General features: G+C 46.5%; 1 protein-coding gene across 1 annotated transcript in view; it reads left to right on the forward strand.

Moving 5' to 3' along the window:
* Positions 1-711: 711 nt before the first annotated feature.
* The window catches only part of abtb2b (ankyrin repeat and BTB (POZ) domain containing 2b), a 44975-nt gene continuing 19483 nt past the window's right edge, over positions 712-26203 (forward strand). The window contains exon 1 of the mRNA XM_084363170.1: positions 712-2074. Within this exon, the coding sequence (XP_084219296.1) occupies positions 1183-2074 (892 nt within the window). The 5' untranslated portion in view covers positions 712-1182. The remainder of the gene's footprint in view (positions 2075-26203) is intronic.

Below are 26203 nucleotides of genomic sequence, written 5' to 3' on the forward strand. Positions count from 1 at the left end.
ACTCATTTAAGCTGTTACAACACTTCGGTCTTCATTGCAATCCTATATAAGCTCTTAAAAAGCACTTTCAGTGAAAACCCTTTAAGCTTCATTCAATCACAGCAAACACTGCTCCACCTCTTACACCATCACCAGAGGCTTTCACAGATTCAACTCCTGTTACAGGCTGCAGGTGAGAGATTAGCTAATGTGCAAGGCTGCGAGCCAAGTTTCCCCCCCAGAGTCAACGTGAGGAGACAGCTCGAGTCTGCCTGGTGTGCAGGTAAGTCACCCAGAAGGATTTCCATCCACACGGATATAGGAAAAACTAATGGGATTTATTCTCATGGATTAGTTAGTGAGAGGTGACAGTCGTTAATTGGATTATACATTATCATATTTAATCGCATTGTGGTGATAAGAAAACAATAAAAGGCCTGTGGACACATGTGGAACAGCTGGAGTAATATCAAGCCTTTAAAAGCAGCCATATGTATGACACACGTGTGCGGGGGGGGTGAGTCTGACGCTTCATTTGAGGCAAAACAAACTTTACTTTTTCTTTTCTTTCTCCCAAAACTCATGAAAGATTCGCAGCGGGCTCTGATTGGCTGCCGCAAAAGTCGGCCCCTCTCCCGATTGGTCGCTGGAGCCGCTTCCGTGTTGTCGCTCAGCGGCGGGTCCCTCCTCTCACACAGCTGTGCCTGAGTTTCTCCGGCAGCCTGCCTCTGACCGAGCACCGGGACGGGAGGGAGATGAGGTAGACTCCGACTTTTTTTCTTTTTCCCAACGAAAACGAAGCAAGTTTGTGTCCGTCGAGCGGCTGCACGGGACGTTTCTGATAAATGAGCTCGTGTTTCAGACAGCGGGGACACATTTCGTCGTGTTTTTAAGAAGACTGAGGATTTTTACTGGAGGGAAGTTTAAACCCCTGCGCTGCCCGGAGGGGAAAGGTGAGCCGGGTGCTGCTTCAAACTTTTTCCTGGCTGTCCCCGTTTGAAAACATCAATATAAGGTCGTTTGTGTGACATCGTGTGTCTGCTGGTGCAGTTGTGTTGACTCTGAACTCTTTACGCATTATGTTTGACAAGTGCCCCGCGGTGTAACCAGTTCATCCAGCTCGACGGAGTTTCGACTGCTGATTGACTTCCAGGTAAACCGCTGGTTTCCCATAATCCCTCGTGAAGTAGCCGTTTCACAACAATGGCTGGTCTGATAAATGTCCACATGAAGACCCTGGAGGACCTGACGCTGGACTCCGGGTACGGGGCGGGGGACTCCTGCAAGTCCCTCAGCCTGTCCTCCTCCAAGTCCAACTCCCAGGCCTTCATGACGGCCCCTCACCGGGGCAACTGGTGGTACTACTCCGGCTCCATGAACAGCAGGAACAACAGTTGGGACACGGTCAACACCGTCCTGCCTGAGGACCCGGAGGACATCTTCTCCAAGTGCCCGCGCTTACCTGAGCTGGAAGAGTTCCCCTGGACCGAAGAGGAGGTGGCCAAGATACTGCGCAAAGTGGCCGAGAGTGGGAGCATGAAGGCGGGACCCGCACCTGTGTTCTCCCCGGAGGCCGTGCGGCGGCTGTCCGCCCTCCTCCGCAGGGCTCTCATCCGCATCTCCAGAGAGGCGCAGCGGCTCAGCGTCATGCACTGCCGCTGCACGCGCTTCGAGGTGCAGAGCGCCATGAGGCTCGTGCTCAGCTGGGCTCTGGCCGACCACTGCGTCTCCGCCACGGTCAAGGCCATCTCCATGTACAGCATGAGCGCCGGGGAGCTGCTGAGGAAGGGCAAGTCCGCCCGCTGCGGCCTCTCCTTCTCCGTGGGACGCTTCTTCCGCTGGATGGTGGATACGCGCATCTCCGTGCGCATCCACGAGTATGCAGCCATATGCCTGACCGCATGCATGGAGGCTCTGGTGGAGGAGATAGGAGCCCGGGTGCTGATGGCCGAGAGGGGTCATCCGGGGCCTGATGCAGGGTCAGCGTGCGCCCCAGTGAGCGCAGAGGCCCTGGAGGGGGTGGTGAACAATGATGCGGAGCTGTGGGGAGTCCTGCAGCACTATGAGCACCTGATCTGCGGGAAGAACGCCAATGGTAAGAACATCTCTCTACTGTCTTTTCAGGGCTTTATAATAACCAAACTGTCAGCTTGTTCTGTGGGTGAATTGACGCGAATGGCATCTTTCAGAGTGTGATGTGCTGTGTGGCCGTGGATGTCAACATTCAGCCCCAAACTTTCCTTTATTCTGTCACACACTCTCCTCCCAAAGTGCTGCATGGTCACCACTTTCCACTCCCTCACAGGGTGGAAAAGGTGAACTGTGTGCCTGCTGGATACAATAGCCGCTCTTTGTGCGTGAGCATTTGATGGCTGCGCCGCTAATTGGACCTGACAGAATAGGAAAGTAACAGTTCAGAGGCATCTGATACGAACAAAGACAGCATTTTCTCTCTGGCAGGGTCGTACGAGGAGAAGTGAGTGCTGGATTCTGTGTGGAGCGGCCAAATTAGATTTTAAAGCCACTTCGCTCTCATCAGTCTGGGGCAACTTGAGCCCTCACACGTCACTCCTCAATCCGCTGTGGTGATTTGGGGTGCGGAGAGCCTCCGGAGCACAGGCAGGAGGCTTGTCTGTTGACACAGCTCTGTGTTTACGCTGACTTCACCTCACCTCTCATCCTCCCGCTGTGTTGGCTGCACTCCCCTCAAATCCTCCCCTTCTTCCATTTCCTCATCCTGCTCTCCTCCTCCTCTCCTCCTGTTGGACAAATCCCTTTTCACCCACCACCATCCCCACACATATTACATCACTCTGCCTCCTCTCTCGTCCAGCTCCAGCTGTGTCTTGCTCCCTGTCCATTTGTTTTCTCCACCCTCGCATCCCTCCTCAATCAACTCTCTTTCTCTCTCCTCTTCGTCAAACCCTTGTCGACTCGTAGGGCTCTTTCCATCGCTGTTCTGGCAGCCCGGCGTTGAGTTGATTCATGAGCTTGTGTTGGGACAATGTAACCAGCCTTTGTTTGTGGCCCACTACCAGCTCCCTGGAGCAGAGCTTTTTTACTGCAGGACAATGGCCTTTTGTTGTGTGATTGTGCAGCTTAGCCCAACGCAGAGGGAGAGAAATCAAATGCTGGGGAAACTGGGCATACGCATCTAAGTACATACACAACAGAGAGACAGAGAATAACTGGAGATGGCCTTTATTACAGGGCTGCATGCTCACTGATTATCCAAGTCAAGACTGAGGAGCACCTCCGTATGCATGTGGAGAAGATGTTAATGCCGACCTCGTAAAGGTCTGAGATCAGTCAGCACATAACACACACCTGCATGTACACACTAATTCCCTGACACCTTACATTTCGTATTCGGTGCACCACATTTAAGCCCTGCAGGGGTTAAAAACAATAGAGTGCATTGCATGGGAATTGCCATATGCTTGCGTTGGACCTATTTCATTGCAAAATAAGTTAAAGAGCAGCTTTTGTCCCAGTATTTAACCAGATGTCTTTTGGTTGGGCCTATTTTGGTGAGTTCAGTCATTGGTTTTGAGAAAGACCAGTGTGTGCGTGTGTGTGTGTGCATGTGTGTAATAACAACAGACCATTATTCTGACCACCCTAGCTTTTTATAGGCCCAAGACCGGGGCTGTGCAAGCCACACACCCCTCGACCACCTTACCACCTGACACCCCACACCCTAGACTCTTGCTTTCAGCACCCACCCACCCCCCACTCTGCTGCAGAAGTTCCCTCCGTCAGCGTACATGAAATTGCAAAGATCCACTTTGTCTCAACCAAGATAATCTCAGAAAAGGGAGTGAAGACTACTGATCATACGGAAGGGCAAAGTCTGATTAATACTCCTCCCTCCCTCTTGATTCCTCTCCGTCTCTCTGCCTCGCTCCCTTTCTCAGGGGCTGGCCCACATCTGGAACTCTTTAAGTCAGAAATGACTTCTACGGCTCCAATAACAATTCTGAAAACTCCCTCCCTCCCTCCTTCCTCTCCTCCTGCCCTCTCTTGCTCACTTTTCTCGCTCTTGGCTCTCTCTTTTTTTTTTTTTTTCTTCTTTGCCTTCACGTCCACTTCATCTTTATCTGTTTATTTCTTCTGGTCTACAGGGAGTGCATTAGAGGAACCCGGTTGTGATGTGCCAGGATCTTATTCATTACTCATGCACATGCAAGTTCGAGCGTGCACAGACGCACAAACGCATACCCTGAAACCTATTTAGTCTGCTGCTTTGCATGTGTTCAAATGGCTCCACGGCACTGGTTTGAGCTCACTACACAGTGCCGCTACACAGAGGAATCCATTTGTCATTCATTTCTCCACACAAGGAAATAGCGGGAGCGAGCTCTTCCTGGTATAATTTGTGTAGACAGTACTGTGGGGCATTTTAAAGTGCAGAGCAGTAGCTTTACTAATGGACAGTGGAAGTGGCTATGAAATCATTGATCTTTATAACTGGCACACAGATGTCTGGTAAACTCTGGTCCGGCTGGTGGAATGGTTTTCCATGTGCTGTCCCATTTGAGCTTATTTGGGAATGTCCCCAGACTTTTTTAGTGTCTGTTTGTTTTCCAAAGTTAGCTGTTGAAGCGTGGTCGATAGTTATATATATGCAAACGAGTGACTTGACTATTAACTCTCAGCAACTCCCATTCACGCTTTTCAGTGGGAGATTGTAGTTGTAAATGGCGGCTCTATGGCTTGTATCAATCTAAAGCGGGGCCTATCTGAAAGAGAACATTCATGCATGAGAGCATGATTTACCTGGATAAATAAACTTTGATTCAGTCCAGCACTAACAAAAAAAGTTCAGTTACCCTGCCCCAGCTCTATAAAGGTAGTAAAAAAAAGGCTGTGAGTAATGGGTTTTGGGTGCACTCAGAGAGCAGGGCATATGATTTGCTGCTCAGTATTTCCCTAAATATGTATTTAGCCCAGAAAGAGGCGTGGGAACAGTGGGCAGAAAACGATGCAGGGAGAGCAGCCCAGCACTGTGGTCACACAGATGGGGAAACCAGCACTCTGAAAATACACTCCCTGCTCCACAAATCTGGAGCAGGATCAAATACAGTTTTTGGAAAACATATCGGGATATTAATATTATGGCGAAATTGATTTAAGCTCATCCTCGTGTGATGTATGTGTGCCTGTTCGGCATGCCGCACATTTTGCCCCGGCATTAGCAGCAAGCCTGTATTTGGCCTGAATAACTGCACAGATGAATGTTAGGTTGTGAACACTGTCAGCAGGTCAGTGTGTGTGTGCAGTTAAGACCATAAGTCATATAGCTTTAGTGGATAATAAAGGTTAATCCTTCACAAAACACTACAGTTTCTATTTGTGTGTGTGAGCGTGTTATGTGCGGGTGCATGTACCACCTCAGGCTACACACATGCACACACGCACACACACTGATGGTCCATGTCACTGTTTGCACTGGCTTCTTGTCTGGTCCCAGCTGTAAAAACACTGACCCATTAGAGTGCTGGTGTGCACATGTGTTTCAATGTGCTCATCTGTGGGTGCTCAAATGTACTTGTGTGGGTATAAAGACTATTCTTGGAAAGCCGTGACTAATGCTTTCACAGATATTCACGCTGCAAATGAGTTGTCGGACGATTACAAAAGCAGGGACGTTGATTCAGGAGCCTCCTGTCGATATCGTATCCTTTGACGCAGATCATTTAGTTTGTGACATTAATAACCATCAACGTCAGACAACCTTTCTCCACAGATTGTTTACTCCCCCCCGTGTGTCGAACATCTTTACTCACTTGTCTCTCTTTGCAGTCGTTATTTTGATTTCAAGCCACACTCCTCCTATTACATTACAGTAGCATGAGTCATGCTTCTCAACACTGTTTACAGTAAAATACTGATAAAGAGGAAGCGAAGAATGATGGGGAATAAGATACTCAAGGGAAAAAAGGGGAATGGACACAAATGGAAATGATGACGGCAAACTTGAAAGCATCCGTGCTTTTGCATCTCGATTTATTCTTTTCTAGTTCTTGGAGAGCAGGGGGTCGAGGCTTTATCCTATCCAGAGAGAACAGGAGCGTTCAGATTGGAATTGAGCTACTTTGGCCTGTTTAAATTGGAAATTGTGCAGCCAGTGTGTCACATGCATTACCACAGAGCTCTGGCTGTGGTTTTTCTTCTCGAGGGAGTCTGTCCTGCACGTTGGGGTTGGGGTTGCAGCCCGAGCAGCTAATGAGGGAAGCAGGAAGACTGGGCTGCTAGATGGCTGGAATCTTGGACCAGGCGGCTTAGTGCATCGCCTGGATGCTAGCATGCTGGTTTTGTTGAAAAGGAACCACTTCACTGCCACATGCACCTGTGTTAGAGTCTGGCTTGGCCATCATTATAAAAATTAAACCTGTCGAGGGTCAGAAGTTAAAGGTATAGTAGTGCGACCTAGTGTTTCTTAATAGAAACACGTGCATGAAAAGGATACAAATATGATACAGCTGAGAAAATTGACTAAAATATGCAAAGACTGCTGGTCTGGACAGGGTGTTAGGCTTGTTGGTGTTCATGGATAAATGACTTTGCTGTTACTGTGAAGGGCAAAGCTGGCTGAGGAGCCAACTTTGTTTTTAAATGATTGACAGAAAACACTGCAGAGTGTCCATAAGCTTCCCTGTATCATATTGACCTTGGTTGCCGCAAGTTACCAGAGTCTTTGTGTCCGTCTTGCCTACCTAATCAGTAGCTATAGCAACACAAGCCAAAAAGAAATAAAAGTGGAGGGATGGCAACATAACTGGTAATGATTCAACATCAGGTTTAATGTGTGAGACCGAGACTGAGGTGCAAGAGAAAACTTCATCTGACTTCTTTATTGTCTGGACCTTCACATGAAGCTGGAGTGGAAATGGTACCAAAATGGATCGTGCAAATTTTAGGTCTTGTTTGCTTAAATGTCCTGAGTACAAGAAAATGGTTGAGTTAATGCACCTGTGACTTACGTAAAGAAAAACAGACATTTTTAGATATTTTCCTTCATGATGCTGAATGCAGACTTTACTGTAATTGTGACTTACAGTGCAGAAAAGACCATGTGCATAATGAGCTACTGTTGCATTAAAAAGGGTAATTGTCTCTTATCGTACACACCCCAGACATAAACCAAGTACAGTCAGACACTGTAAGAAGTCTTTCATTGCAGCTACACCACCCTCTCACTCGGTTATTTAACACAGAGATGGTTTGATTAAGTATCACAGCATATGGTTTGCGAAAAAAAAAAAAAAGATACAGTACTTCATTCAGTCTTTTGTTGGTCGTTTCTGTGGCGGTGCTGATCCGTTCCGCCTTGCTTTTAAACATTTGTACGGGATCTCACAAAGAAGTAAACTCTTTGAGTCTGTCAAACCGCAAACCCTCACTAAAACCATCAGCTTTCCTCCTCCTTTCCCCCGAAAAATCAATGCCAACCATCACAGTTCTAATTGCTAATAGGCATTAGCTGGCACGCATCAGTTTCCCTGCATGTGCGCTCCAGCAAAACTGAAGCCACTTACTGTAGTCAATACAGGACCGTTCTGTGGGTGATTTGGTTGTAATACTTGATTACACACAAACAGATCAGATGGGCAAACAGGGGAGTGTGGAGTGAGGAGAGGGAGTGCGGAGGAAGGGGGGATCGGGCAGTGTGTAGTTTAAGTGGAAACAGATTTGTCTGACCAGGGATTGGATATAATAACCCCTCGCTGTGTTCTCTGGTGAAATCTGTTGGAGTCATACTGGCTTGGCTGAATGGAGCCAGGGAGAGATGAAGCTGCAATCCCACATATCCTCTCTGATTGGGATCTATATAGTCTGGTTGGTCGGAGCCAAATCTCTGTCGCTGAGGAAGAGTTTATGTGTGTGCAGAATTGCTCCTGTGTACGCATGCATGTGTGCCAAAGGAAGGGCTGCGATCAAGGGAGGAAAAAAAAAAAAGGCCACGGCCTCTTTTGGCTGTTTTTGTGAAGTTTTTTTCTTTCAAGTATAAAGTGTTGTTTTTGTAAACTGGACTGAAAGAGGGAGCTTTTTGTGACGCCGTCAGTGACCTCTTTGTCCAGCGGAGTCAGGGCGGCAGTGTGTGGAGCCTGAACCGGTTCAGATATATTGCACTGGAAAAGCAAACAGTCGTCTGTAGAGCCACGGTTGTACACACGTCTCTCTCCGCCGACTTTTTCTTGGCCACCTCTCTCTTTTTCACACTTCTGTGCTCGTAGATGTTCTTTGACATGTGCAATACACTGGTGTACAGTCAAGTAGACTTGCACATTTACACATTAATAAATCAATCTGTCATAATCCAGAAGTAAGAGCAGTCATTTTGAGTATATGTTACTGTCTTCCCATCACTGTTACACATATTGAAAGTCTACAGGTAGGAAAATGCCCCCTGCACATATACACAAACACACACATTCAGACCAGCGCCAGGCAGAGAAGATGCTTTTCTTTTTATTGCATGACTACGAAGGTTTGTGTTCAGAGGGTGGAGTAAGCAAACGTTGTATCAGTGGACAGAGACGATCCTGTTCCTGCCTCTTAACTGTTCAGTGCTTTCCAGTTTGACTTTAGAGCCAAAAGACCATAAATACAGATACATCAGTAACCGCAGTGCTTCTTATACCTGCGGCTCACACCGTAAAATCAGCACCGACCTCGCAGACCGTCCTCTGCAGGTTGAGCAATAGTTTACAGCTCGCACGATTGTTTGGAAGTTTCTCCAACAGCCCGAACAGCCGGCCAACTTTCCAGAAGGAGAATTTGGAGAGAGTGAGAGAACGAAAGAAGGAAAGAAAGCGAGTGAGAACAAGAAGGAGAATGGAAAAGTAACATCAGCTTTTATGACAAACTTGTTGGTGAGCATGCCAGGCTCAGTAGGCAAGGTGCCCGTCATGACAGGTTAACTGTGTGTGTGTGTGTGTGTGTGTGTGTGTGTGTGTGTGTGTGTGTGTGTGTGTGTGTGTGTGTGTGTGTGTGTGTGTGTGTGTGTGTGTGTGTGTGTGTGTGTGTGTGTGTGTGTGTGTGTGTGTGTGTGTGTGTGGGGTATGTTGCCCTGCAGTCATAAGTAGGCCACCACAGCTTTTGACTTTTCTTCTGCATGTTTTTGCCTTTGATGCCTTATTGCTGTCTCTCCCATCTCTGTCTCTCTCCTCTGACAGTGATGCTATCTGTGCTTTGAGAGGGTGTGTGTGTGTGTGTGTGTGTGTGTGTGTGTGTGTGTGTGTGTGTGTGTGTGTGTGTGTGTGTGTGTGTGTGTGTGTGTGTGTGTGTGTGTGTGTGTGTGTGTGTGTGTGTGTGTATTGGCCTGGATTTGTCAGTGGAGTTGATTGAGGCCTGAGTGAGTGACTTTTAGCACAGACGTCCAATCTCAGAGTGATGACTGGAGACAGGGGGTGTCCAGTCCTGTTTGACTGAGCCCGAGGAGATGCAGCTATCTTTGGGAGTGAAAGCACAAAGAAGAAGGAAGAGAGACTTTTGCTCTTGCTACTTTTTTTTCCAAGTCTTCCAGTGACAGGAGTTGATATGGTTTGTTTCAGTATGCGTTCACCACTACTACTATGAATAGGGGTTGATACTCATTCTCTTCCTCTTCCTTCGCCCCCCTCCGTCTCGACTGTCTCGTCTCTCTCCCGTCAGACGCTGGAATGTGTTTTGTTTGTGCGTCGTCGAGCCCGCCGCCTCGTCAGCAACAACACATACATAAACATCAAGGCTTAAGCGGCTTGTTTGAATCCCTTTTCACCCTCATCGTGGGATATGTTGTCGCCCCTCCCCTGAGTTGTGCTGACAGCCAAACCGCAGTCGGTTGAAATCATTTGAAGTCGCTCTGATATGAGAGTGTTTCTTTTGTTATGCTCTATCAAACCTGGTCATCAACCCAACCTCCATAACACAACACCAGGCTCCAACTTCCCCTTGACTCTCCACTTTTTTGCCATTGTTGTTCTATCAACCTCCATTGATTTCAGTCTCTGGCCCTCAACTGTGAAACTTTTTCCATTCATCTCTCATGTGTTCTTGCACCATACACATGTCCTTCTTCCTCTACTTCCCGCTTGCTCTATGCAGCAGAACTACATTTACATTTTTATTTTCCAAAACATTTGCTTTTCCATCTTCTAAACACATCACCTGTTGGGTCAGGGTCACGCCAAATAGACACGTGGTGATTAAAAGAAACCACAGCGGCTCACACAGCATATTTAGACCAAAACCATGTTACAGTATGGCTTCCTGGAATTCCCTCGTGGTTTGTGGAGGGAAGGGGCACACTTAGCGCCGGGCCATATGGAGAACACATGCGGGCACAGGAAAGCAGACTCTGTCAAGACAGGACACCCTTGACGGCAGCCTTTAGTCTCTTGCTGTCGATAAGATCTGCACAGCACGTCCACCACATGTGGACTTCTTCCTGGATCCAAAATAAACATTTCTGATCCCGGAGGTAACCAAAAGAATATGTGTGTTACTTGGGGAAAAGTTGGTAACACAAACTTATGTGAAACGGAGGTGTGACTCCCCAACACAGACTGTGATTTACGACTTCGGTGCCTAGATGTACATATAAAGGTTTAGATAATGTGTAGGGAGATGCAATCATAGTGGGAGCAGTCATCATCAGGTGGGCCTGTGTTTCTGCTGCAGACTTAAGAGGCTCCTTATTTACACATAATCACCATGTCTGTGTGTTTCCTTTAAATACGCTCAGGAGTGTTTGGGTTTGGAGTCTATGTTGTGTTTGTGTGGCGAGGAAAAAAAACTCAGGCCTGCTGCGATAAGAAAACTCTGACCTGCAATCTGTTTGCGTTACCGTGTCTGTACAGGATACGTCTCTCTGGGTTTGTTCCCACTAATTTGGGTCACATTTAACTGTGTGCATGTGTGGGCTCATGGCCACGTGTTGAACTCTGTGTTTTCTATGGGCTCTGTCTATTCAGCTACATCTGATGTGTGTGTCTGTGTTGGCCTCTCCCCGTCTCTGTCTATCTGTGATGTGTCGGCCATCTGTGTGTCCCCGCAGGGTCACAGACAGTTCTGGACATAATACACTCCAGTAATGGTCGCCAAGTTTCCTCTCCTACATTGATAATCTGCCTATTGAGCATTATGGGTGGAGGGGAGAGGAAAGAAAAGGGGAATATGGTGGTACGTGGTGGAATTTCACACTGATGAAAGGACGCCTTGTTTGAGAGAGTTTGGAGACATGGAGCTTCCTTTGGTTCGACTTGATGCTTCTCTTCAAAAGACGGCTCCCCTTATCTTAAACTTATTAGGCAGTGTGCCTCGTGTCTGTCAGTGCACTCTGTGAGATGATGTATCATGCTATTGTGTCTCTGTATGTGCAGAGGCTGCAGAGGAAGTCTTTCAGACAGCAGTTAAACAGACCGTGGCTTAAACCAGGCGCAGAGCACCCCTCCACGCTTTCCCCCCTTTTCTCCACCTCAAAGAGCAATAACAGCCTTTAGAAAACGGTCCCGATGCCAACATGTTCATCAGCTCATCAAATCTGATTCTGTTTAACTAACTATGTAAGCCCATTGGGATTATTACACATGTTAGGATTAGACATTTGTTCCACCCGCGTGGCCTGTAGACACAAGTGTGACTAATTTGGGCTCTATTGAACAAGCATTCTCATTATTATACACATGTTTCACATTAGGTAACAGTCCATACAGTGCACATACTGTATGTAAGTTTGTCTGCATGTCAGTGCCCTGGCCTTGTGGTGCTTCTGTTAAAAAGGGCTTGTAAAGGCTCGCTCAAAGGCACCCTGGCAGTAGTTAAATATATAATGTAAGAGCCAGCCAAGCATTTGCTCTGACAGAGGTCAAGCAGGAGGAAGCGGTGGAGCTGCAGAGGTCAACACACCTTTCTGCCATTAAGAGAACCTACCAACAATTCAATGCTTTGTCTTTTTGTTAATAGTCTGCTTTTGGCAGGGAGCTCCTCAACCGGTGAAGGAAGGAGCCTTTCAGCAGTCCAGTCAGGTGCTAAGAAGGGGTGTGTGTCTGCATGATGAGGTTGGAGGGGGCAGATGTGTCGGGAGTTGAAGGCGGGTGAGGGGGAGGAAGTCGGCCTGAGGGTCAGCAAGTCATAAATACTGCAAAACCCAACCAGCTGGCAGGCTGAACCCCGGCCAAACTGTGGAGCGTTAGCAGCTTTTACTCATCGAAGTGGTTTCTTGAAAATATTTTGACAAACTTGTGTTCGTTTGTTATGCTTTTCAGCCAAAGGGATTTGTTTGGACATGAGGTCCGCAGACGGGATCCAAAGCACAGACAACAATCGAAGTTAGCAGAGAGACAAGCCCACATGTGAAAGCTCAGGCAGGAGATGTGCTGATGCGTCTCTGTGACTCTGATAACATTGTGGCTCTATCTCGGTGTCTATATAGACAATGATAACACACACAGAGCAGCACTTGTATGCACACACTAAGAAAATCAAGAACCACTTGAGATGGAGACACAGACTGATAAGTAGCAAACAGACAGACAGGAATTTACATTATCAGCATGCGGTAGATGCAGGTGTGACGACCACTGCTTCTTAGCCTCATTAGGATGTCTGTGTGATATCTGCTGTGTGTGGGAGAGAGACAAGAAAGGAAAACAGATCCTCAACATTCATCGTGTCTGGGTGGATGGCTATCATCTCCAGCCCCATGCTGGGACAGGCAAACTTTAGCTGAGGCCCCTCTTCTTGTCATGACCCCGTGGAAACCTCCCAAGAGCTCCATCTCCTCCTCCTCCTCCTCCTCCATTCTTCACTTCGATCTTCCTTCCACTTTCTCACAGAGACACACACCGTCTCTTTAGTTGCTTCCTGCTTTCAGCGCACGAGTCTTGAAATACCATCATCGTCTCCTGCAGAGGGGATCACGAGGAAAGCAATAACATAGTATTTTGTATGGGTCTGCATGCTTGAGTGAAAAACAGATGTTTGTTTTCCTCAGCGGATGCATTTGCATATGAATTTGTAACTGCAGATGAAAAGAGAAGACACAGAGGCCCAGGTAACAGCAGTTTCACTTGAAACATTAAGGACTCTCGCTGTGCTGTTGAGTTAACGACTTGGCCAGCAGACGAGAGGGGAGAAGTGCTATTAATGTGTTTTTAAAACGGTTGAACATGAAGGGATTAAGGTACCAAAAGTAGGTCTGATGTATCTACCTGGCTCGGTGCTGAGAGACACAGACAGGAGGGAAAGCAAAGTGGAAAAAAGAGAGGCAGACATGACACTGACAAGCACACAGAGAGAGGAAAGTCAGAGCGAGAGATGAACCTGCCTGCTGGTTCTTGGCTGTAGTGCACTCCTGCACCGAAGGCCGTAATTACACTCTGACCGACTCATGTTGGTAGCTAGAGAGTGGTGAGGTCAGCATTTCGCTGGCTAACACAATGAGGTCAAGTGCTATTCATGCCCTGGCTTGTGTATTTCCGCATGCAACTGTCCATCTTACACTCTCCGGCTCTCTGTTCGGGGCTATCTTTGTCTCGTAGGAGTGTGTGAGCATGTCTGCAGGCTTGGTTTGTGTGTCACCGCAGTCTGAAAATTGAATCAGTGAAGTCTCGTATCTTCCAAACCTTCTCTTTCCTTCTTTCATTTCTCTGTGCGTCCTGCCAGTTTCTCCTCCGGCCGAGGGTCAGCCAGGCTCCAGGTAACCTGCAGTACAGAGACGACGGCTGGGGGAAGCATCATAATATCCGCGCTCATTCACCAGAAGGCTCAAGCTCAGTTTTAAATATGCAGGGTAATCTCTGGGTATCAAATTGTTGGGAGGATGGCTGCAGGGCTCTCTCAGGCTTTCAGCAGGGGACTTCAGAGGTCCATTTACTTCTTGAAATACCATGACTGTCCTGTTGCAGAATTGCTTCTTTACACAAGCTCTCCCCAGACCCTTCCCATCTCCATCACGGTGTGTGTTATTTTCTTCCCGTGTTTCTCTCAAGAGGCAAAAGGTAAAATGTGGCTAATTATCACCCGGCAGTTTTTGCAAGCCCTTCTGAGACTTCACAGGCTGAAACTGGAGAATGGGAGTTGTCTCAGGGTAGGGAAACAATGTGTGTATGTCTGTCCATGTGTGTGTGTGTGTGTGTTCCTAGCTTTAAGGCTTTGGGTAGTCTAAACCCCAACCCTGAACATTTGGCAAGGAGTTGAATGAAATATCCCACGAGCCTCTCCTTCTGTCTGTCTGTCTAGCCATTTGCGGTTGTGGGGTTTCCCGAGCGGGCAAAGCAGGGGCTGCTGTTTATGTTGGAATGGCACAGGAAGCAAAGGAACTACAAGTTAAGCAAGAATTGTGCAAAAACGAGAGATTTTGTAGACTCAAAACATCAGACAAGTTGCAATCGCAGGAGACGGGGGCTTGTCGATGGAGATCGACGGGCCCTGCACACATGCTCGGCCGTCGTCATCACACCCAGACGACCCTACGGTGGGAAAAAGGAGAATGAAAACAGATTTGTCACTCAGCACTCTGTTTGCACAGGAGCTGTGTGAGCATGTGCAAGAATAGTACCCTCTACCCCGATCTGTTGCACACAAACATTCCTGTAAAACACTCACACACCCACTCCTTTAAAGGGTCTCTGCTGGGCAGTCTGGTCTCTCTGGGAAGGGTAGAGGGGTTTGTGTGTTTTAGTGTGTGTGGTCAGGATGTGGCTAGCACCTCTCACTAGTCATGATTTACTAACAATACCCATGGCGGTTAGAGACCGACACTCAGCAGTATTACTAAGTCTGAGTGGGTCGGACGAACAATAATGTGGAAACTTTTTCCCCCGAGTCTCCCGTTTCCCCCGATTTTCGTTCACATTGTAACACAGTCTCACTCGCTAAAGTGTGTGTCGTTCCTGATTTATCGATTGTTTCCTGCCAAGTTAGGTTTTATTAATTTCTCCAAAGGGCGTAGTTGGTAATATACAATGAGGCCAGTCCAAAATTTATGTGTGTGAGTGTGCCAGGGTGTGAGTTTGTGTGCTGTTTTTTCAGGAAAGACTTAGAGTCTGTCTGCTATTATTTAGCCATTGTGGCTTGGGAAGCGTTGTGGGAACATCAGTTGAAGTGAACTGACCGGGTCTTCTGCGTTACTCAGGAAGAAATGCATTAGCGCACACACACACACACACGCACGCTCATGAGAATTTCCCAGCTTCTTAAGCAGTTAAAAGGCAAATGGCCTTTGGCTTTGACATTGCTTGTACTTCTTAAAGTGCTCCGTTTGTTAAAGTGCTCTGGTTTTATAGTTGGAAGAAACATGGAGGAGTTTGAGAAACACAGCAGTCTCTTTTGAGGTGATATCTCCCCTCGTCTGCGATCCTTGTCTTTCTTTTTCCATCTGCTGCTCAGAGGAGATGGCTGCAGTGGGTGGTCCACCGAGACCCCTGGAACAGCAGCTTCTTCAGACCTGCATAACTCGCAGACACGCACACTCATACATAGGCACAAACACACGTGGGCAGACGCATTAAAACACACCATGCAGATTAAAACCTGTCTGAAGCTGCAGAGATGACCTTATAAAGTATTTCAGTGACACACACAGTGAGTCGAGCTCTCCTGCAGCACCTGCGGAGGCAACAGCTGGGAACACAAACGGCAACAAACACCAGCCCTCGTACCCGTGCACACACACATACGCTCACCACCCACAACTTTATTTGTGTTGCCGCCACGCTCGGGCCGAGGAATGTGTGAGCAGGTGCCCCCTGTAGAGAAGAAGCAGCAAACAACCATCACACAGGGTGTGTGAGTCGTTTGTGTTGGGGTCGCAACACTGCTGGCTTTGTGTTTTAAAGGACAAGACTACAGTAGAGATGACTCAGGATGATGGGCGATAATGTAGCGATGACTCACCTCTTGATTTTTCTTTTTTTGAGCTGAAGCTGAAGAGTAGAACTTTAATGGATTTACATATGATGTGAACAGCCTACGTAAGTTAGAGCACAGTGAGGAAGAGGATACACACTCGATCAATGTTTGCACCGGGACAGGAATAAATGGAGCTTCATTAGTCATTTTAATATCCCGAACAGGCCAAAAATAAACCAATGTGCCAAGAAAGCACACTCATAGTCTGACACATATTCACGGGTTGGCATTTCTGTTTCTGGTCTTTTGTTTCAAGTGTTAATTCCTCCTTTGGTTTCTAATTTCCTTTGCTCATTTTCTTGTTTCATTCATTCTTTTTCTCGTCAGTTATCTCCCCGTCTAGCACCAAAGTGTGCAATCAAGGTCAGAAGCGATCACATAAGCACAGTCATCTTTTCCAAAGGAAGAGGAAGAGTGATTATTTTATCTGTCTGGGCACAGAGCGACGACACAGATGGTTACTTAAGCCTCAGTTGAACATCCTTAACCGGGAGTGTGTGTTTGTGTTGCGGATGGGTTTGTGTTTTGTACCACAGTGGTTAAAAAGAGCCAACCTCTCATCAAAGGTTCAAAGAGAGATTTATTATTCTCAGATTGTTTAATGGAAAGCGTTTATGAGACAAGGAAAAAAGACAAGAGATTTCTGTCCTAAAATCATTATCTTGCAGCTCCATTTTATATTCATCTTGTGACTGATTTCAGCTTCTTATGACGGTGAACTGAATATCTTTGGGTTGTGGACAAAGCAAGACATTTGAGGGAGTCATCTTGGGCCTCGGGACACACTGATCAACATTTTCCACCGTTTTCTGACAATGTATAGACCAGACAACCAATCGATTCATGGAGAAAATGGATCAGATAAATCAACAGTGAAATAAATAATCGTTAGTTGCAGCCCCACGAGGTCCCGACCCCCAGGTAAGTGTGACACATGATGACATGGACACAGTGAGGCTTTGTTGAGCTGTAAGTGTGGGCACTTGTTCGCTCACGGACACGGAGGAGGATGACATGAGTGTGAGGGTTGCTTTGTGGGTGTGAAGATTCGGGGGTCAAAAGGCGACATAACTGCATAAGAGGATGGTCCTTTTGAGGCACGGACACTCCCTCTCTGTTCAGTGTGTGTGTGAGGGGTGTGCACAGGGTGTGTGTGAGGGTCAGGGGTGAGCTGTAAACCCCCTTCGGGCGTCAGATGGGTCACGCAGCGGGTTGAATGAGGTGACTGGTCTGGTTAAAGGTAGTTTACTGCCTCCTGTATGAGAGGTGGACATTGTGACACGCCCTGCAGGTCTCTGACACACCCAGGTCGCAAAAACACTCACATGCAGAATATTTAGAGCTGCTGTCTGTGTTCGGCTGTCACGTCGCGGCCACGTGATTTGTGATTTTAATGACACCTCAATGCCTGATGCATTCCATTGTTTAATTCTGGGCTAATATATGTGTGTGTGTGTCACGAGTGTCATCGTGCGTGTCTGATGTTGGGTGGTCCGTTGATTTACTGCCAGCATGTCGCTCTTACACATGTTCCCAGAGTGGCATTGATTTCTTGATTGATTGCATGAGGTGCTCTGCCCACTCTAACCATCCGATGTTACGATATGCATCCCCCTCCCATCATCCACCTCCCCTCCTGTCTTTCACAGCGAGGACAGTTGTTAACAATGGCACGCACAACAGCAGACACAGGCAGATGTGGATGGACCAGCCCTCCTCGTTACTGCAGACTAAAGAACTATTGGCCTCTTTAACAAAAGCTCTGCCCACTGCTGTAAAATGCTGCCGAGTTGCGACGCCCATGGAAATTGCATACTCATCCTCTCCGTTTATCTTAGCCATGACAGGTTATAATGGGATGGAAGGACTTGTGATGTGTGTGTGTGTGGGTGGGTGGTTGTTCTTTCTTAATGCAGGCTTAACTGAAGTCTGATAGTAGCACGGACGTTAATGCAACAGTGCTCTACAAATATGTCTATAGAAGTAAATGTAGCCTCCTTTGTTTATCGAGCTGACTGTGCAGGTTTTAATCACTTACACTAAGATGTCTGTAGCCAGTAATGGAAGGTAAGTTCATTTATTTACTCAAGTAAGCTCAGTTTGGAGGTACTTGTTCTTTACTTGAGTGCATCGACGCGTACAAGGCTGGGCTGAAGTTGCCCAAGCCATTCTTATTATGGCTGCATAAAGCCTATAGGCATGCATCCACAGGACACAAAGATGGGGCAATCCAAACTTGGTATTGTTGCTGTTGGGTGATGCCTCTGCTGAGTCTTGGAAATGATAAATGATTGATGATTTGTGAGCCACTTATTTCATTATTTCTTTCTATTTTTGATCTTGGCAGCTTCCGTCCTCCGTATTCGGTACATGCTGATGGATTATACCTAAGATCAGGGTGGGGTTGCCCTTTTTTCAGGTTCGAGCAACAGCTCCTCATGACTCGCAGGACTCCTATAATTTTATGTACATTTACTGAAATATATTTTTCCAGGTATGATGCAAGTATAGGCATCACTTTGCAGACAAACACAAACATGCTGTACTGTGCAACAAACTTTTTCCTTCCCTGAGCATCTTTTCCACTCTGCCGTGAAAACTCAGTCGAAAGATTTAGTTGGAGAGAGCGGGAGAAAGAAGGGAAAGAGTGATTGAAAGAGTGAGTGAACCTCCAGTTCTAATCGTAATCCATCCATCCATCCGCCACCATCCCCCCACAACCCCAGTGTTTTTTCCCCCCGTTTGACTCACTCCGTTCTGCGTCATGATTTCGCTCTCTGCCCAGCCCAACACGGAATGTTAATCAGCAGAAAGCTGCTTTAGATTTACAACGAGGGATTTTGGATCCATTCCTTTGAAACGTCAAACTCCTAAGTCTCTCTATCAAAAACCGCTTTTGGGACTGTGAGAACCGCGCTGCAGCAGGAAGAGTTATATCGCAACATGGGGAGGAATTGGTGTCGGTAGTTTGTTTCCTGGAGCTTTTCAAAGTGAGGTACCTGCGACTGTCTGTGGGAAATGCGCAGCATGGCACTCTCAAAGTGTGTTAATTAATGTCAGGACTAATGTGTGAATGCTTAATTTAGTGTGCCAAAGAAGAATTAGGGGCTGGAAATAGAGATCTGAGATCAATCTATTATGTAACTGAGGAGTCACAAAATGTGCTTTTTGTGGATGTTATTCAGGCGGAGGTTAAAGTGATAATGAAACGGTGCCACGTGCGTGTTCGTGCGACACAGATGCAGAAATGTCTTAACGATGAGGCTATTTCAGTCCTGAACTTAACATCTGTGATAGTGTGAAAGTTAGTCAATGACAAAACTAATGAGCATCCAGTTTATAGACACTACAGTCTCTCACAGTCGTCACTTATGACCCCTTAGAGGTGTGCGATGGTGTTCGTATCTGCAGAGACCCTGTATTTTCTGATTTTCTCAGTATTTTGCTGTTTGCAGAGTTCCTGGGTGTAAGCAGTTCTTGCAGAGGATGAGGTGATTGTTGAGTCTCCCTCACAGCTCATCAAATACAGACTGTTTGGGTTGGTGGCTAGCCAACCCGAGGCGTCGGAAGCGTCTGTAACTTGTTTACAAACAACAGCTGACAAATAATGCATAGTATGACTTTTAATGCATTTAAAGCACACCCCACTTCCTGCACACCTCCAACCCTTCAAACAGGTCGAACTCTCGCTCTGTGTTTGTCATTAATTCACTTCCCCCAGTTGAGTATTTTAAAAGCCTCGAAATTCTCACTGTTTATAAGCTCAAGGCTGAAACGATTCAATTCCATAAAGGAAAGATTTAACATCTGGCTACCACCAAATAACCAGAGTTCATGTTTATTTGGTGGTAAGTGGCTTTAAACATCCATCACAGCACACACTCGGAAAAAGTCACAAGTGTTTTTTAGGCATCTGGCTCCCTCAGAGGAGTGAGCGGTCCAAACAGCCAACTGGCCGGTCGAAACTTTTACTGGAGTTTCCTCCCCTTGAAGAGAATATGAACCTCCACCTCACTCTTCATTACTGTGTGCCTTTTTCCTCAATGAGCGTGTTGTCTGCCATCCAAACTGACTGGCCCTCTGTTCTTCGCTCTCTAGTGGGTCCAGCTGAGAGAAAATGAGCTGATCACACAGACAGAATGGGAGCAATTAGTGCAAACACACACTCAGATACACACTTTGTGCCTCTTTGCCCAGCCTGCTGCCCATGCAGTTATTTGTCAGAGGAGTGAATAGAGGGCAGCTTGTTTTTTTAAAAAGGGAGGTTAACTGTTTAAATTAAACAGCCAGCCCTTGATCCGTTCCAGCCAATAAGATCCAATCTTTTACTCCGGTCACAGTGAGCTGATAATGCTGCTTGTTATTACCCGCCACTGTCACATTTTGCCCTCCTGAGTTTATATTTGTCAGACACTTCACCTCCTGGCAGTACTTTGGCTGGTGACATCATCACAAAAAGCAAAAGTGGGTTTTGATTATGAGGGGGTGGGTTTGGGGTTAGATGTTTATACGGCTGTTTTATTACAGTGTGTGTCATATCCGCTGTCCCATGTCGTCGAGAAAAACAAAACCAGCCTCCATGTGTACAGTGTAGTATATTTCCAGTACTGTACAATGAGCCATCAAAACCTATAAAAACTCAACATCTAATAGTGGGAGCTATACCGTCCCTTTGCTGTACACTGTGAAGTGGTGTCACATATGGAAACAGGGAATGTTGAATGAGACGAGATAGCCACAGGCACCACACTTGGGCTGGAATGTAAAATATAAAACATGATTAGAGAGAGAAAGCGGGAGAGGAAAGGAGGGGAGAGGATAAGGGGGGAGAAGGCTGAAGTCATGTTTAGGATTAGGGTTAGTCGTGTAGAGGAGCTTATGGCGATACTTTTCAGTGCTGTGGGAAACCAAAGCCATCTTGAGTCCTACCACTCCTAATTCGCCTCTGTGTGTATGTGCATGTGTTTGTGGGGGGTGGTGGTGGAAGATATGTTATTGTAGACCACATTTACAGCTCGAGAGGAGCATTGTCGTACTCAAACACTTAAAATCCAACTAAAGATGATCACTGAGCCAGGCAGCGGCAACACAAGAGCGACAAACTTTGAACAACAACCACCTTAGTTTTTCTGCTAACGTCTCCTTCCTAAACTCAGAACCCTTAACACACCTCTTGTCCTTCACCTTAGCTTGTTTAATGAACGAGCAAGGTTCACATGGGAAAAATGCACTGCTAATTAGTTTGCATTGACATTATTTTTGACTACAGAAAAGATAACTCTACTTACATTTGAATTTGAGCACCTCAGATTAACTCGAGACCATTTTAAGATATTAAATGGTTATCTGATTTTTCTGGTTTTCCATCGAGCAGACCAGCAGCTCATGGCTGTAGTAACAAGCTTTCCATCCTTGAGGTTTGCAATGTTTCTGAACACAAGACAGCACACTCCTTTCAAAGATACAGCATACCGCGCAGAGATTTAGATCTGATATTTGTGGCTTTGCACGCTGGGATTTCGGGGGAAACTTCTGACAGTGGACAGATCCACAAATCTAACTCTCGGCCTGTGGGCGGGAAGTTCACACTTTAAAAACTTTATTTTAAACTTTCAAATCTTAGATTAAACCTTCCTCGTGGTTTTACTTCCTAGAAAACATCTTTACAAGCCAAAAGGCTTAATGCTGGATAACAGCAGCAGTCTGTAAACAGCAGGCAGATCGGGCACGTCGTGAGATTCCTTCACATCCACCAAATATAGGAACTTTCCTCTCTTTCTATCTTAGCTTGTGTCTTGCAGTGATTAATGATGCGTGTGGGTGTTCTGACTCAGTGGCTCAGGGAAGCCCCCTTTTTACACAGCTGATAAGGTCACTTCCTCTTTTAGCCCCAGCTGAGCGCCACCTCTGACCCGTGACCCCTCGCAGCCGGGGGTCACCAGAGGTGTCAGGGGGACATCGACCAGACCCCACTTCACTTGTCTACGACGGTCTGTGATTTATCAGGCTCTGACAGGAGTGCGTGGGTGTGATCAGTGACTTGGATGCCTTTTTAAAAATCAGAAGCATCTCGAGTCGCTCACACGAATACTCCAGTGAAAAGTCAAGTGTACTGTAAGCAGCCTCAACTTATGAATGCTTCTCTGTCTGCCCATAAATCCACATAGGTAGTTTGTGTTTTGAAAGACACGCTTATATGCTAACTTGTCAAATGAACGATTATTTTTAGCCCAAATACTAATAGACCACTTTAAGTTTTCTAAATGGCCCTCTGTCCCTCTTGAATTCTGTTTAGATAAGGAACATGATGAGGGTCCGCCAGAGCAAGCAAACACACGGGTATTTTTAACCCTGTGTGCTCAAACTCTGCAGTTGGCCCGAACAAAGCTTCGCCCTCTGGTTCCAATGAAACACACAATAAAGATCTTTCATCAATCTCGCTGTAATTCTCTCATAAATCGTGCCTCTAATGAAAGACCTGTGTGGGACACACAATCTCTAAAAGCAGCGAGAGGAATGTGGAGTGCGTGGGTGAAGTTGGACGTGTGAAAAACAGGTGTTTTGAAGCCTTTAAGTGTGGAAAACAAGAGGCCGGGCCTGCGAGTGAAGGATCACATCTGGCCTATGGATTCCACGGACATGAAATGAAGACCGCGAGCATGTGTGCGTCTTTTGTTGTGTGAAAGACACGGGAGACCGGGCTACCGTGGGGGCGATACACACACCCTATAACAGCTCTGTCAAACACTGTACTTTTGTGTGACCGACCACCCTCCAGCCTCCACACAGGGACTAGCGTGTAGCCTCCTGGCCCAGAGTCAGAGCTCCTTTCTGGGCAGGGTGGAAGTGTCTTTGAAGCCCCCTTTTTCCCCTCGACTCTCTGATCCAATTCAGCTGGTAATGAATGACGAGGCTGTTAAAGGAGGCGAGGCAGGTGTTCACTTGTGTGCGAGGGTGAGTGTGTGCGTGCCGTCTTGAGTTTTTCTATCAGCTCACTGAGAGCATACGCAGCAGGAGCGAAGCTGATCATGTCCTTTTGTCTTTCACACTCTCTTTCTACGGTAGACGAAACAAATCGGCACACACAGACACAATTATTGTCCAAGAATGTGTCTTAATCAGAGCTGAAAGCTGTGAGAGACGCGCAAAGAAAATTTCAAGGTTTCTGGATCTCCTTGATAGAAAACTGATTATTTGCCACATGCTAGTTGTTATGTAACCTTGCATAACTGTCATTTTCTACTGTCAAGAATAACAATGACTGAAGTGACCTTCTGAGTGACATTTTCGAAGAGAAATGAGCAGTAAAATGTGAATTATTAAAATGCTTACAATTCTCAGAAGAGCTTGGCGAAAGGAAGTGTTTTCTAATCAAACTCAATCCAAAGTCTATTCACAGCGTGCAGTTTTGCCGCTGTCTGAGAATTCAGAGCTGTTTTATCTGGCCCGTCACTGAAGGTGAAACCCAAATACCTCCCAAATATACACCGAAGAAGTAGACATGTGAAGCGGTAATGTCCTCCAAAGCCCGAATATTTTCTATCCTAATACTGCTACAAAACATGTGTGCAAAAAAACACAAACTTGGAGTCGAGTAGAACAAATTGTGGCATCGGGAGATAACATGAGGTATCACAAGAGCAACAGAGATTGAGAGTCGAGGCATGTGGGAAAAGCTGATGTGTTCACTTCTATCAGCTCTGTTCAGACTATTTTTCCTGGCTCAGGTCGCAGTTAAAAATTCACATGATTTCCTGACAATACATTGACATTTGAATGTTGGAAATGTGCTTTGACAGGAATATAATTAACGTGATATGACTCATAAAAAGCACCTAATTGAGAGCGACGGCCCGGCTGGGCAAAGTTTCAAAAAAACATCAGCGTAGCAAAAAGTATTTCTTGGATTTTTCTGACCTTGTTGCTGCAATATGTCCAGCATCATTATGAGTGATGGCTTGGCTGGCCTGGGAGGAGCTGTAATGGTTTTTTAGAGATAGTTTGGATGGGCTGGGGGCCTCCGCAGGCTTTGTGGTAAAGTTTCAGCTGTGATTTGTAGCTGGGATTCCCACATGACATTTGCAGGGTCAACCTCAGAAATGGAACCATAAAGGCCGCAAAAGAATGAATGCCTTGTGCCACTTGTCTTCCCCTGCCTCACCCTTTTCACAGTCTCAGATATTCCCGTGTCTCCCCCCTCAGTCTTTACTCCTGTCCCTCCTCTGTATGACTCATTCGTCTTCCACCAAAGCTCTCTCTCCTCTCCTCAGCCTTTACTCTCATCCCCTCCTTCTTTGTCTTATCCTCAGCCCTCTCCCAGCGCCAGAGACAAACGATGCATGCAGTTACTTGAGCTGCTGGTGCTCGAGATATTAGTGGTGGTGGTGGGGACAGGCCCTGGTTGGCTTGAGGACCTACATCGGGCCCAAATGACGCAGGCTTGGGTTCAGCGGTGAGGCAAGCAACGGGGTGGGACTGTGGGAACTGCAGAGAGTGTGGTGGTGTGCGAATATTTGCCACAGCTTTGAAAAAATCCAGCAGAATCAATAGAAAGTACAGTACGTTAACATTTCCCGAAGATTTCACTTCTGTTCAAGACTTGTCTATTTTAAGCGAGCTAAATATAGGCTGAAGATTATTCTGTGAAAGTAACAGCAAGAAAACTTCAGAATAAATCAAATGGGTGCCTGTGTTTATGTGAGCTGGAAATCCGCCTTCTAATGTTCTCCAAAAATAGTTTCTTATTTTAAAAGGAGAAGCAGGAGAGGAGAGAGCTGCATGCTGAATGCCCGGCTCATTACACTGGTTTAATTAGTCTTCCAGGTATTATGAGGTGTTTATTTTAAACTGGTTAATATGTTTTATGCAGATGGGAGGAGACTGAGACTGGGATAAACGTCAATGTGACGCTCTTGGTGAATCACACTACAGGGAGTGGGGATAACTAAGCTAATTTGAACACCATTGCTCACCTCCCGTGGAAACAGTCTTGCACACACACACACACACACACACCTGCCGACACATTCATTTTTTTTTTTCACGCATCCTCACCCACATTAATGAGACAGAATCTCTCTGAAAGGCTCACACACCTCAGGAGGTATGAGTCTCTCTGACAAGAAGCTGGAGTCGAGCCATTTCTAAGAGAGGTATTCACATTACATGTCAGACAGAAATGCCTACTGCTCCGTCACGGAGGCCGCCGTAGTTATGGCGGCCATAAAACACGGTGGCATATACACAGCGAGGCGGTTCAGAAAGAAAGTTTAGACAATAACGTGAGAGAAGTTCCTCTACTTTACTGCGAAAACACCAAGACCACGGCCCATTTAGAACAATGGGGAACAAAGAGATTCAATAATGACCCTGCAAAAATGTTACATCTCCAGATGCTCTGCCCGTGTTTATGTGTCCTCAAAGTCATTTAGCCTCAAAAGCAAAACCCTCATCATCATAATTACCAAAATACCTGAGTAAGTGATGCATCAAAGAAAGCGCATACGTACTTTATATGCACAGACATGAGTGTGTTTGTGTGTGTGTGTGTGTGTGTGTGTGTGAGCGAACAGGGATGTGTTGAAGCTTGTGTACAGTTTTTGGTCGACTGCCGTGCGGGTTCTTTGTAGCAGCGGTGCTCTGCTAGAGGCAGCCGTTTCCATTGTGTGGGAACGGAGAGTCAGCACATATTATACAAGTCAGAGGGTGCACAGAAAGTACCAGAGAGCTGGAGAGCTGGAGTTACACTTTTTTTGCATGAGACTAGATTCCCGTTTGGCAGCACAGCTCTGTTGGAGTGAACATATCTTTAATTCTATCAATGTGTTTTTCATTTAAATCGCATTACTCCAGACTGAAGTGACTTTCTCCTCCTCTGTTTGCTTTTATTCTCACTGTCTTTTACAGAGCAGCTGATGTATAGCCTGTCTGCACTGGATGATGTCTCTATCTAGCGCACGTGATTTAATACCTGTCTCGGATTACCTCTCTTTTATTGCGAAATGCTACGTGCGCTCGCGTCCACACACACAGTTGTCACACCATGTCGCAAATTTGATAGCTGCTGTTTTGTGCATTACAGAGCAGCATGTTTGTGCAGCTATGTGATATATAGAGCCGTTACTCCGGGACGTAACCCCTGCAGGATAAAATGAACAAATCCTGCGAGCCAGTTTCAGTTCTCGCTCATAACAAACTACTCACTGCAATAAAATATCCAGCACACACTTTGCGATAAGGTATACTTGCTTTGCTTGTTTGCTAACGGTGCTGATATCACAGCTGCGGCTTATATCAGAGCTAAATCTTGACAACAAATATGAGC

The sequence above is a fragment of the Pagrus pagrus genome (assembly GCF_965226575.1).
Source record: "Pagrus pagrus genome assembly, chromosome: 10".
Classification (NCBI taxonomy): Eukaryota; Metazoa; Chordata; class Actinopteri; order Spariformes; family Sparidae; genus Pagrus; species Pagrus pagrus.